A 14,621-nucleotide genomic window follows, 5' to 3' on the forward strand; every position below is an offset into this window, starting at 1 on the left:
TCTACTGACAACTACAACTATCCTTGGAATATTCTGTTTGAGAGCATCAAGATCTGGAACCATGACACAATACTAAAGTCATTTTCAGGACCACAATTTTCACCAGTTTTCTTATACAGGTAATTTATAACGTGAAATGGGTTGTGCCCCAAAAGTTCACTTACAGGTTGATTATTTGGATTATAGAAGCCTTTCAGTAATTTTTTTGCCAAACTGAATTCTACCTGAGAAAGCAAGCCTTGCTCTAAACTGTTTCAAGATAAACATGGTTTACTGAGTTCAAGAAAGAAGGAACTCTGAGATCTGCTCATTAAGGTTGGTAAAAGGAACAGTCTGCCTTCATTTAAAGCATTAGGAAGAGGCCATTAACTGATAAAACAACATTTTGCAATAAGATTCCTATATCTAAAGCTAGTGTATCTCAAACTTTCTTACCACAATTCCCCATAGACTGATGCTAGTCTTTAATAGTGCCCTTTACCACTCCTGGGGCAAAGAAGGGGAACCACCACCTCTTTCTCCTGAGAAAGAACAAAACAGTTCCCCGTCTTCAGCGCAAGGGAAGCAAGAATCAAGATAAATAAAAGGTGTTGAATTAGCTTAGTGTTCTGGGCACAAAAATGGACTAAAGAGCTAAATATGAATGCTTTCTCTTTTTTATCAAACCATTAATTAAAAAACAAAAAAAATCTAGCACCAAAACTCTCCCAGCAAGAATAGGTAAGTATAGCCAAGAAATGTTTGAAACAGAAAAGTAACAAAGTAGAACTTGTGTACTGGATATTAAAATATTATTCAACCTCCAATAACTTCAACAGGTAGTACTGGCACAAGAAAAAACAGAAAGATCAATGAAACAAAGGAGCAGGTCCAAAAACATACCCAGGAATTTTGAGTATGATGAAGATGGCATTTCAAATTGGTAAGGAAATGGGAGCTTATTCAACACATGGTGCTGAGACAATGTATCATTTGGGGTAAAAATGAGGTTGAGGTGATTTGTACCCCTTCTAGAATCAGAAACATGTTACTTTTAAAAAAAAACCTCTCCAGGGCAATAAACTTCCTCAGCTTATGGGGAGAACAAGCCTAAAACCAGAAAGGAAAAGACTGGACTACATGGACATCTAACTTCTGTATATCAAATGATGTAACTAAGAAAAAAGAAAAAATATGGAAAAACTACAAATTGCAGCTAATAACAAAGGAACCCAGCCAGGGATTCTGATGAACTGTCATTAACCAGCATAATAACTTTGGAGGAATCACTGTACCATTTTAAAGTGAAATTACCTAGAACACAAATACTTTGTGGATGAGTTAAAAAAAAAAAAATCTTATATGTTGATTTGTAGAACACCACCCTACCCAGAACCCTAAGGAAATTTTAGTTTAAGACAATCTCAGAGCTCCCACACTGCAATCACTTCAGATATAAATCTTTTCTCAATTCTTTTTAAAATTCATTACATTTATAAAGTTAAGGATACATCCACCTGTTCCTGTGCAAAACCAGATCTCTGATGACTTACTTCCTTCCCCCTAAATCTATTCCTCCTCTAGTTTTTCCCATCTCAATAAACGACACCACCACCCACCCTTTCTTTCAAGGCAAAATCCTAGAAGTTATCCTTGATTCCTCTCTGCCTCACCCCTCACAAGCATTCTGTCAACACATCTTCAACTCTGGCTCCAGCATATATCCTGGAACCATCCTCTTCTCTCCATCCCCATTAATACCACTCCAGTCCCAACCATGCTCATCTCCACCTGGACCATCTCCTAACATCTCCTTACTCCCCTACAATCTATTCTCCACATAATAGCAAGAATTAACTTTTCAGAATATAATGCAAGCCCTCCCTTTCCCATCTAAACCCTCCAAAGCGTTTCTAATTCACTTAGAGTAAAATTCCATAAGACCAGTCACTATCAGCCTCATCCTCTTTCTTTTATTGACCTTCTTCAAGTTCCTTTGCAAACTGGTTCCTGCCTTGTAATTTACCAACTCTTCCCTCTGCCTAGCACACTCATCAATGACATTCCCACAAAGGCTCCTCATTATCAGATCTTGGCCCAAACACCACACTCTCGGAGGCCTTCCCCAACAACCTAACAGAGAGAGACACCACCCCACCCTGTCCCTACCCTGCTCTACTTTCTTCACAGCACCCATCACTAGCTGAAACCCTCTTTTTGGTGTCTGCTCCTCCCACTAGAACAGAAGCTCCATGAGAACAAGCATCTTCACTCTTGTGTTCCCCAACACTCAGAATCCAGACCCAAGGGGCTATGCATGTATTTGCTGAACAAAGGGACAAACCCTAAGTGTATGGGAACATTCTGATGAACCAGGATCACTCCTGTCAACTTAACAGCTATGGTATCTGCTCAGTGCCTACGAGGGAGTTACCCTTGCCCTGTCTCTGATGGGCTACACTTTGAGTTTTGTTTTGCCTGCTTGTTAAAATCTGTTTCTTGCCTGCTTTCAGCTGTCACTGCACTGCTAACATCTCTTGGTGATCCCTCTCCCCCACTGTAAGCATATGGCAGGTCTGAAAAGTAAAAGTCAGTAATGATGGGCTCTTCCATCATTAAAGTGCACCAACTTTAGTGCAGACAAGTGTATCTCCTTGAATTTTTCAAAGGCTTTAGCTCCTTTCTGGGTCTCAGACAGTTTCTAGTCCCTAGATCTGAATTCTGACATTTTCAATATCCTAGCATAAAAGTATATTATAGTACCATCTTACTAAAAACACTGCCATCCCCTTCAACCCACAAGCCAAACAATAATTTTATTTTAATAAACAAAAACAAAAAACACTGAGGTTTTTTCCTAAGCTAAAGAGTGAATCTGCCTTTCAAGGGAGATGTAAAACTCAGTGCCAAACTAGAGTTCTACCTTGTGCTAGAAGATTCAATCCAACTTGTATACTGCATGAAATTTCCAATTTAAGAGCTGAATGTGGACTTTTTGGCCCAGGCTGCAAAGCACAGCAAAGCCGTAATCATAAGTTACATCCTATAACCTCCATCCCAATTCTGGCCTTCCCCCAAAGTTCCTTAAGTCTAAAATCGTCTTGTGCCATCTCCTGCAGCCAGTCTAAACACAGGGTTGACAGGCTGAGAAGCAGAGGACCTTAACCAGCAAAGCAGGTCCACCCCCAGGCTCCAACTAATATGACTCCTTAAGATCAGAGAGATACAAGAAAAGGTATGCAGGAAAGCTGACAGAATTACTAAATAGTATACACCATTTCCTGCTACGGGTTTTATCAAAAAGGCAGAGGTGCCACAAAGAAGGGTCAGAGGGCAAATTGTGTTTCTACTTTTCCCTAACTGCCTTAAAGAAAATAAACAATGAGATAAAATCCTACATCCAAAAAAGATGAGGTAGGAGATTTGGAAAGGAGGCCAAGAGTAGAGCCTCAAGCATGGGCTTTGGGAAAAGATCATCTCCAAGTGTTAAATAGTAGGTCCAGTTTGCCATACATTTTCTGAGTATTGCTGGTGTACCAGGACCCCTACTAGTCTGTATATATTGATTTGGTATCTATGAAAATGTACTTGTTTGGGGGGCAGGGAATCACACTATTTACTATTTGAACAAACTACTTTGGTAACTGTCCCAAAGTTGTGATTTCAAAGGACTTGTCACCAAACTGGAGTCATGTAGATTTACTTTCAAAATCATGCTGTGAACAGCTCATCCTCATTTTCTGATGCAGACATTTCTTTTTTCAAAAAGCACATGTACCCCTGAAACACTGTAAAACAACTATAATTCAATGCAAAAAAAAACAACAAAAAGCACAATTCGTATAAAATTCCAGATAATTCATGATAGATCTGGGAGAAAACCTTGATCTGTGGGTTCCCAAATCATGACCTTGGTCAAATTTATGCTACCTTTTCTAACCTTTTCAGGCACTCAGGACCCTTGCTGGCAGAACCTGGGCTCTGGACTTAAACAAGATCCCAATGGAAACACACAGGAATGAGGAATCAATGCACTGAAAGGGCAGACATTCTCTACTGCTCTTTCATCTTCCTTTTCAGTCCTTTACTTCCCCCCATAAAGGAAGGGAGATCCATATATGTTCTTCCCCTCACAACATTTAATGCCTGAAAATTCAGACCAGAACTAGAGTTAAAAGCTGAAGTTATAAAGATACTGGTTATAAATTAAGAAACAACAGCAACCAGCTTGGTCTTGCTCAGCAATGACTGCTCTAAGAGTCCATTCCCAGATGACCTCTCGCGCATTGGTTTGCTCTGTGGCTGGATGAATCCCAAATCTTATCTGTAGAGTAAGCATTTCTGTACTTCACACATATAAGGTTTCCATTATATCCCTTTACTGAATCTACATCCCTCTTCTACCTCAAATTCATTCCAATACAAATCTGCCATTCCAAAATCATCTCTCTTTCTCGCTTCTAAACGTTACTTTGGCTAATCCCTTTGTTAATCCTGAACATGATTCCAGCCACTTTTCTAACTCATATGGCCAACCAGGGCCCAGACACCGAATAACACACACATCACTCAACTGGGCTAGTTAACACCAAATCTACCATGGGCCAGGAACTGCTTTTCCCAAAGGTTCTCTTTCCAATTATTCAACAGACTGGTGGGGCTGAGTATGCAGTGGGTACCCGCTTCCATTTACCGAAATGATTCCAACAGTGAAACCTACAAGTGGAAGGACTCTAACTAGATTAACTTACATCGGCTCTACTTCTACAAAGCTAAAGGTGAAGATTTCAAAGACTCAAATAGTAATCCCCACTGCCATCACTATCACAAGTACTGTTCTAAGTTTTCCCAACAACCTTACGAGGGAAATGTTCATCCGGGCTCATTTAACAAAGGCGAGGACTCGGACGAGAAAAGATGAAGTCCCTTACAGAAAGTCAGGGTGAGGACCACACCCAGAGGGGCCACCCTGGTCCGTCTGACCCCAAAGTCCTTCCTTCTGAACGTTGCGCTCACCATCCCGCCTCTGACCTCTGCTGCCAATGTCCGACATCGCCCGCGGGGCATCCCGATCCCACGGGTCACGGGGAGACCCGCTGGGCAGTCCGCTGGGATGCTGGATGCAGGAGGCGGTGCCCGGAGACCAGGGTCTCACCTGTAGGCAGCCACCGCGCGGGTCTGCAGGTATTTCTGGGCGGTCATGACTCCCACGAAGAGAAAGTTGCTGTCGTGCGGGCCGCCATCCTGGGCCCTGCCGTGCGGCCAGAGCTGCTCCCCGCGCGCATCCCCGCGCGCCCCGCCGGCATGGGAAGCCGCGGCCGCCTGCCCAGGCCGGCAGCCCTCGGGACTGGCGCGGAGCCGTGGGCCCGCTCGCTTCAACTCGGAGGCGCGGGGCAGGACGAGCCGCGAGGCCAGCACGAAACCCAGCACGAGCCCGAGCAGCACGCTGAGCCAGGCGCGCCGGCCGCGCACTGCCATGCCAGCGCCGCTCCGCCCGCCGGGCCGCCGCCGCCGTCGCAGGCTCCGCGCGCCCTCAGCCCGCCGCCCCCGCCCGCGGAGGCCAGCCCGCCCTAGCGCCTCGAGGCCCGGCCCGGGCAGCGCCGAGGCCGCCGCGGGCCCGCCGTGCCCATCGCAGCCCTCGAGCCGCCCGCAGGCCCCGCGCCGGCGCTTTGTTCCGCACGCCCACCCCCACAGCCGCGGCCTGTGCCTTTAAGAAGGGACCATGCCCGGCGCGCGCCGGCGGCGGCTCGGGCGCAAGGCGGCGGCGGCTCCTCCCGCTCGCGCTCGGGGGCAAGTGGCCAGCGCGACGGCGACGGCAGTGGCAGCCGAGTCCGGGCCCCCGTCCCGCCCAGCCCGCGTCCCCCAGCTGGCTCGGCTCCGCTGGCGCTGCGCCCGCCCCGGTCCTCTTCGTGGCCGGCGCCTCCGCAGCACATCCTCCGGCTTAGCTCGCCATTGCAACAGGAGTGCCTCACGTCACGCACGGCGCGTTATGAAGCGGCCCCGGCGGCGGCGGAGCCTGGCCCCTCTCGGGATCCGTCCGCGTCGCCCGATTGGCGCAAAAGTGAATGGGGGGCGGTTCACGTGGCCAAAGTTTGACCAAAAAAAAAAAAAAAAAAAAAAATCAACCCTTCGGGCGGGCGTGGAGCCCGCCCCGCCCCGCCCCGCTCGGCCGCACCCGCGCGGTCTGCGGCCAGGCCGCCTGGGCTGAGGGGGCGTGGGGCCGGTTCGGCGCCGGCGGGGGCTTGGACCGCGGCGCCCGGCAGCCCGTTAGCCTCTCGGCGACCACCCAGCCGCCGGCCAGCGCTCAGACTCCCAGCAGCGGCGCCCAGAACCGGCCCGAGGGTATCCCCTCGGAGGGGCCGTGCCTGCCGGCCGTCCAGTTCTACAAGATGCATTGGTAGCGTGAATCTGAGGAGGGATTTTTAAGAAGGGACTTCTTGGTCCGCCAACTCTCCACGAACCACTCGTTCCTCCTGCATAGACTGTCTTCAAATAAACCCCCACTCCCCATGCCCAGCCCCTCAGCCAGGCGGACCTCACCGGCTACCTTGCCTGCGTCAGCCCATTTCACACTGTATCTTTGTTCGCGCCGCTGTGTGGGTAGGAGCGAGCACGTATAGAATAAACAGTTCAGGAGCCGTTTGGGACGTGCACGCTTGGAGAATGAACCGTGAATTCAGTTACCTTGTTCCCTGCCACTAGTTTCTAAGCTAAAAAAAAGCTATACTTAATGTCCAAGCTCCTAACACTACCCGCATTTAATAGATGTTGAAGAACTGGTAGGTAATGTATTTACAGTCTATGTGGACAGTCAGTATCTCTAATCTGAATCTTTGTCAATATTTTAACATAGTCCGTCCATAAAAGTGCCATGGATTTCTAAAGACAGGTTTTGAGAACCGGATTCTCTATGATGGATTTTAAATTTTACACATATCCTCTTATTTTTTAAAATAAATTTATTTATTTTTGGCTGCGTTGGGTCTTCTTTGCTGCTGGGCGGGCTTTCTCTAGTTGCGGCGAGTGGGGGCTACTCTTCGATTGTGGTATGTGGGCGCTACTCTTCTTTGTGGTGTGCGGGCTTCTCAGTGCGATGGCTTCTCTTGTGGAGCACGGGCTCTAGGCTCTTGGGCTTCAGTAGTGTGGCCCGCCAGCTCAGTAGTTGTGGCTCGCGGGTTGTACAGCACAGGTTCAGGAGTTGTGGTGCATGGGCTTAGTTGCTCCCTGGCATGTGGGATCTTCCCAGGGCTTGAATCTGTGTCCCCTGCACTGGCAGGCGGATTCTTAACCACTGCGCCACCAGGGAAGCTCCGCATTTTGTTTAAAAAACAAAAGCAAACAAACAAAACGCAGCTAAGGTAACAAAAGCTGATGAAGTGCACATACAACAAATGTTTATGTAAATATTAGTGTTATTACTTTGTCATCAGTGTATTGGGGTTTTTTAAAGAAACTCCCAGAGAGCAAAGTATTTTCCTGGGCCTGACAGCTTCCCTTCATTTAATCAAATGAACCCATGAATTAGGGACAGAAAATAAGCATGCTTGGGGTAAACTTTGGATGTTTCTTCATTGCTAAGATGACCAAAAGATTGAAATATTACACAATTTAAAGTGCCACCTTGTGGGAGAGATATCATCTCTGCAATTGAATGGTGGTCACTCTCGTTTATTCTTTGGATATCAGCACTTTCTTTGGCTCTTGTGATTTATGTCAGAAATAGTTCATTACCCACATTCCCACAGGCTCCCTCCCTAGGAGGTGATCCACATCTAAAAATAAAATACACATTATTCAGTGAACACAGGATTCCAACAGTGGTCTTGAGAAAAATACAGTACATGTAAACATGAATTAAAGACTTGAAAATCACCCGAAGGGGTTTCCAGTAAGACCATAAGCCACAAATGCCGAATAGTCACCAGATCCCCCAAATTCAGCAACAGCCCCATAATTCAAAGTGATTTCTATACAGCACAAATCTAGCAAGATACAGATGTTCAATCTCATGACATAATGATTTCAATATTTGCTAACCTGCTTTAAACTTCTCTATTTCCTCATCTAGACTAAAATCTAATAAAAAGTTCATAAATGTGTGATGGCAATTAAATGTTTTGTCCTCCTCCATTTCCTGGCTCCTTGGTGTCCCTCAGTTCCTAGGTCAGCAGCCTCACCTGCATACCTGCAGACTCAGTGGGAGTGTGTCTTTCATAATGTAGACAGCATACCCTATTTTCCATAATGACTGGACCTGAAGGTTTAGAGCACCTGGGTCAAGGAGACTATGACATAGGTGAAGTCATCCCACGAAAAGTAGGGGATGCCAGGCTAGGGGAGGGCAGGAGGAGAAGAGGGAGGGCAGGGTCCTGTAGAAGTTGGCCAGGGGCTCCAGGAGCCTTCACATTGGGGCTGGGGCAGCTTCCCAAGTACAGTCTGGGGAGATGGAGGGGAAATTCCTGCACAGCTGGATGGTCTGGCTGAGGCAGTTCTCCTGGAGAGGGATCCACAAGCATCCCAGCAAGGGCCCCCTCAGAGGCCTGTATCAGGAAGCAGAACTCTCCTACATGGGGGGATTTCACAGTTGGAGGCAAATGCCCAGAACCAAGGACTTCGGTGACAGCCAGAGAAAGTGACAGACAAGAAAGCCCAGCGTGGAGGTCCATCCAGAGGCCGGCCCCACCTGCCCAGATACAGCTAACACCAGCAAGGATCTGGGAAGACGGCGTGCATCTGAGACCCCTGCCCCCAGTGCACACACATGCACCCTCCCCAGAACCCCCTCAAGGCCGAGGCAGGTCCTCACTCCCCATGTCTTCCTCTCCTTTATTTATTTGTAAAGGTGAGAAGTCCGGTTGATCAGATTCTATAGGCATTTCACCTGAGGAAACTGAGGAAAGAACTTTCCTCCATGGAGCCCTCTCTGTTAAGTTGAGGGAGTCATTAACCATCTTTCTCATTTAAAAAAGGAGTGGTGTTAACCATAATCAGATAGACAGAGTTATTCAATGAGGAAGACTCCTAAAGGCACACCCTTCCCCCCCACCTCGGGGGCCTGGGCTGGATCAGGGACTCCCACCAAGTGTGGGGTCTGGGCTTCCTTTTGCACTGAGGGAGTCCCCCCTGGACAAGCTTGCAGACCCCTCAGTGTCTTAGTTTCCTTGTCTCTAAATGGGTCTTTCCACTAGATCAGCGATCCACAACATTTTTGGCACCAGGGACCAGTTTCGTGGAAGACCATTTTTCCACAGATGGCAGGGGGTGGGGGGGGTTCAGACAGTAATGTGAGCTATGGGGAGCGGCAGATGAAGCTTCGCTTGACCTCCGCTCACCTCCTGCTGTGTGGCCTGGTTCCTAACAGGCTGCAGACAGGTACCGGTCCGTGGCCCGGGGGTTGGGGACCCCTGCACTAGATCATGCTAGAAGTTTCTCCTCAGTGATTCTAGACAGATGATGAGAAATTTGTCCAGACGTGCCACATCATCTAACTTCCTTTCTGTTTTCATGCATGAACCTGCGTTACTGAACACTTTCTCGCAAATTGCAATTCTGTTCCCACACGCGTTACATTTTTTTTTCCTGTTCTTAATATATTGAACGCCTGTTACAGGTATAACATTTCATATAATTTGCAGCAATTTCTTGGAAACCCTTGGTAAATACCTCAATTGTTTGTTGGCAGCAAGCCTTGAACAACTGACAGAGTTCCCTGTAAGGGCTTCTTTAAAGACACAGCTCCTGGACTCCTGCCTTAAACAGGGGGCCCTGCAAAAAATGTTCATAATTTTTAAAAACCTTTGGAAATGGCTCTTTTAAGAAATAGTGAATGCAGAGGAGGGAGTCATAATCCATGCTTTCAGAAGGCTCTGTTCATCGCCTGCAAAGAAGAAAATCTATGACCATTTTACTAATATTACCACTTGACCTCTATTAACCCAATAAAATTTTGCTTTACTATTAATGCTGCTATTAAACTGACATTTAAGGTCCTCATTAGCTAATGAATTTTGCTCAATGTTTCCTTCTATTTGCAGCATTTCCAGCCAGATACAGGAAAGGGCAAGTGATATGGCTTATGTTCTGGCTTCCAGACACTAGTAGATGTGACGCTGGTTGTGCTAGAATGTTCTTCATGCTTCCTTGGTCTGCTTATCAGCTCTGTCCATTCTTTCTGTCAGATATTGAGTCAGTATGTGTGTGTTTCTGTGTATGGGAGAGAGACAGAGAGAAGAAATTTAGCACCACTCTGTGTGCTGGCCGGATGGGATGTAATCTTACTAACTAGAAAATGTTGGCTGCTGCCAGCACGGGCACTATTGGGAAACTGCCTGAATGTTCTCTGGGAGATAACCTCACTGCAGAGTCTGGGGACAGTTTGCTTCTAGTCTAACACTTAATCCTTGTGTAGCAGAGAAGTTTGCCTTTCCCATCCATTGCCAAGAAATGCCATTAATCCCTAAAACGGTGCCAGAGTTTCCACAGCTGGAGCATTTGCACAAAGACAAAGCTTCCATTTCTCAGGAGGGAAGGAGTGCCCCACCACCACCACCAGGCGCTGGTCAGCTGGCCGGCAGCATTGCCACCTGAGGGCTGCACACAGTGGTGGTCAGGCCTGGAGGCCTAGTGGAAATGCTCCAGATGTGCAACTCAAACTCTCTTTGTTTTACTCGCAGTCTAGTGAAGCATAAAATTGCATGGGGGGGGTAATTCAAGCTGCAGAAGAAGGTTTAAGCTATAAACTGAGGCAGCAGAAATTCAGATCCATAAACACATAAAGTGCAATGCAAGGATCAGAAAACATTAACACCATAAAACCTGATAAATGACCCCACTACATTAATCATTCACACACCTTGTTATTACACTATCATGCCTGGGCTAGGGTCATAAACACTTCTATCACCCAGTGATGGGTGATAAGGATTGTTATCAGACACGGTAGTTAGGCCTCTACAGTAGTTTAAAATAAACACAGTGGGATGAGACATTCTCCTGGGGAGTCTGGAGAAGGAGGCTCTGAAACAGGCTGGGAGGAGAGCCAAGTCCTGCAACATGTTTGGAGGGCAATTTCATCACAATTGCAACTTACAAATGCATTTACTTTTGACCCAGCAACCCCACTTCTGAGAATTTTTCCTCCAGTCATACCAGTACAGAATGACACTTGTACTGGGTTATTCTCTGCCACATTGTTTGTGATAGTAAAAGATAGTAAAAGACCTGTGTCCATTTAGAGGGAAGTGGAGAAGTAAACAACGCTGTATCCATCAGAAAATGAGATACTATGCAGATGTAAAACAGGGCAAGGAAACCCTCTCCCTTCTGAGATGGAGAGAGTGCCACTAGGTGTAGGACAGAAAGCAGAGAGAATAAGGATTTTGCTAGGTTTTTTTTTATATATAACAAAACACTAGAAGAATGCACAAGAAATAAAAGTGAAACCTGCAGGGTGGGGGTGGGGGCTGGTTGAAAGGAGAGACATGAGCCAGAGTTCCCAATGGACACTTTTGAATATCTATCTGATTTTTTATTATGTGACTGTATTATCTATCTAACCCTCCAAAAAAGCTACCAATTTCCCACAAGTTGAAGCCCTAAAATGCTATTAGCAGAGCATTGACCACTAAGACCATAGATTCTCCCTGACAGCTTATTTGGTGCAACTGCTCTTGTTTAATGGAAGTGGAAACTGGAGCCCATTAACCACATCATGAGTGCTGCCACCAAGCCAATTAGCCAACATCCTGGCCCAGAATGTCTCGGACTGTAAGCAAGAATCCACCAAGTATTTTCTTTCAACTGGTTAAAATGAAAATTTCCAAGGTCTAATTGAACTTTTACTTTCCATTTTCCTTAGCATATCATTATAAGTGTTCTTCCAACATGGAAATATTAAGAGTCTTCTCAAAGCATCAAAATAGACATGCCTATACTCCTTTCAGAATCTCTTTCTCCACTTATTTTGTACTGGCTCCTCCTTGAACTTAATTTTTGGATCTTCCATAATCTTAGGGCCTCGTGCCATGTCTTTCCCCCCACCCCAAACATGTTTTTTAAAAAATCAGTCTTTCAAAATTTTCTTAGGCTATTATAGCACCAAACAAGAAAGCCAAGAGCAGCTCCAGAACTTTGTGACAATGGCGCCCTCTTGTGGTATGGAGTTATTTCTGTTACCTGAAAGTCTATATCTTGGACTCAAAAGAGAATAATGGTCAGATATTTTATTTTATGGTAACACTTTTACCAGCATTTTCCAAAGTGATATCCTGCCCTTTGATTTGTGGCTAACTAGCTGGTGACACTGTAATATGATAGGAATTGAACTAAATGGTCAGCTAGAATCTGCCCCTTGTATTTTGAAACTGAGTGAGATACTCTGGGGGAATGTAGGTTTAGCCCCACTTTCCCCCTCATGATTCTGATACCCAAATAGTTTTGAGATCCATGGATATCTGCTTTCTTGTGAGAAATTGGTCAATTTCCCCAACAGATGAAAAGTATCAGCCAGTATAAATTGTATATGGGAGTAGATGTCCTCCTTCATCTGCCCAGGTTCACAGCTGCAGAGGGGTTCACACTGGAGAGGCTGTCTGCAGACCCTGGAGATCCAAATGTTTTCTTTGCAATTCTCCTCAAACAGCCACCTTTAATCCTTTTGCACGCATATGAACTGTTGGTGGTGTGGTCATCTGCATACGTTTGCCTTGGTTGTGTCTCCCCAAGAAAGGTTCCCACCCACCCCTGAATTCAGAGGGTGCTCTGAAGGTGTGGCCTCCTGTCTAGCAAATGCAACAGAAATTTCATAGATAACGTTCTTTCATTATCAAAACTGAAAGTGACCTTCAGCTACAATTGGCCCTGCTGCAGGACATTTCAATGATGTTGAAGTTAACAGAAGGAAATTAACTGAACTAGTATAATTTGTTTTCTGCTGTATATTTTCTGGGTTTTGTGACATTTTCCAGTCAGTGTTTCATTTGGTTTAATGAGAAACGAACATTTATGCCATTGCAAATACACTTTATTTCTATATATTTCATAGTAATGAAGCCAAGTTTCAAGAGATTAAACATCAGAAGCAAGGATGAGAAGATGTGTTACTTAGGCTCAGACATGGGAGCTGTGCATGACACTTGCCTGGAATATACGTCAGGCCCAAACCACCTCTGCTTTACTCCTTTGTCAAATTTTGTGATGTCAAGAAAGCAAAACTGAAAGAGACTCAAAGATCCCACAGAGAGCTCTGATCCCTAACCAGAACTACCTGTGCCATCAGGGTCTAGTCAGGGGACAGAAACCTTGCCAGTCATTTGAACAGAATTTTTTTTTAAGTTTTATTGAGATCTAACTGATATACAATACACTGCATGTGTTTCAAATGTACAATTTGTTAAGTTTTTATACACCTGTGAAAACACCACCACTGCTGTGATCTGAATGTTTGTGTCCTCCGCCAAAACCTTATGGTGAAATCCTAACCTCCAAGGTGAAGGTATTAGGAGGTAGGACTTTCGGGAGGTGATTCAGTCATGATGGTGGAGCCCTCGTGAATGGGGTTAGTGCCTTTATAAAAGGGACCCCATAGAACTCCCTAGCCCCTTCCACCAGGTGAGGACACAATGAGAAGTCTGAGACTCAGAAGATGGCCCTCACCCAACCATGCTGACACCCTGATCTCAGATTTCCAGTCTGCAGAACTGTGAGAAATACATTTCTGTTGTTTATAAGCCACCTGTCTGTGGTGGTATTTTGTTATGGCAATCTGAACAGAGAAAACCATGATCAAGATAGTGAACTTATCTGTCATTCCCAAAAGCTACTCCTTCCCTGCCCCCAAACTCCATCTCAGGCAGCAACTGATCACTATAGATTAGTGTGCATTTTCTATAGTTTTGTATAAACGGAATCATACAGTATGTACTTTTTAAAATCTGGTTTCTTTCATGCACATTAAATTATTTTGAAGTCCACCCACGTTGTTGCATGGATCAATAGTTCATTCTACTTTACTGCTGAGTAGCACTGCACTCTATGAACATACCAGCATTTATCCATTCACCTGCTGATGGACATTTGCACTGATTTTGACTTAGGCTGTTACATGCAAAGCTGCTATGAACATTCATGTGGAAGTCTTTATATAGACATGTGCTTTCATTACCCTTAGGCAAATACCTATGAGAGGAATAACTGGATCATACACTAGTGTGATTTAACTTTTTAAGGAACTGACAAACCTTTCCCCATTTTTTTCCTACTAGCAGTGTGTGAGAATTCCAGCTCTTTCACATCCTCACCAACAACTGGAGTAGTGAGTCATTTTAGCCTTTTTAATAAGTATGTAGCAGAACCTCATGGTGGTTTTAATTTGCTTTTTCCTAATGACTAATGATGCTGAGGATCTTTTCATTGTATACCCATCCACATGTCTTCCTGGTGAACTATCTGTTCAATGCCTTTGCCCACTTAAAAAAAATAGAACCATAATGGAAAAGAATATATATAGAAAAAGAATGTATATATGTATAACTGAGTCACTTTGCTGTACAGCAGGAATTAACACAGCATTATAAATCAACTATACTTCAATTTTTAAAGAAAGGTAGGAAATCCTGTCACAGGCTACAATACAGATGAACCTT

The 14,621-nt window shown here is 45.4% G+C and overlaps 1 protein-coding gene across 4 annotated transcripts in view; it reads right to left on the reverse strand.

Moving 5' to 3' along the window:
- The window catches only part of CHSY1 (chondroitin sulfate synthase 1), an 82,116-nt gene extending 76,655 nt beyond the window's left edge, over positions 1 to 5,461 (reverse strand). For 2 of the 4 annotated variants that reach the window (XM_022598834.2, XM_089906908.1), the window contains exon 1: positions 5,135 to 5,461. In XM_022598834.2, coding sequence (XP_022454542.1) covers positions 5,135 to 5,457 — 323 coding nt within the window. In that variant the 5' untranslated portion in view covers positions 5,458 to 5,461. The other 2 variants (XM_089906910.1, XM_089906909.1) reach the window with 2 other exon arrangements.
- Positions 5,462 to 14,621: the final 9,160 nt, after the last annotated feature.

This window comes from Delphinapterus leucas, chromosome 2 (assembly GCF_059928025.1).
Source record: "Delphinapterus leucas isolate spDelLeu-1000000601 "Yukka" chromosome 2, BTC_Dleu_Yukka2, whole genome shotgun sequence".
Taxonomy (NCBI): domain Eukaryota; kingdom Metazoa; phylum Chordata; class Mammalia; order Artiodactyla; family Monodontidae; genus Delphinapterus; species Delphinapterus leucas.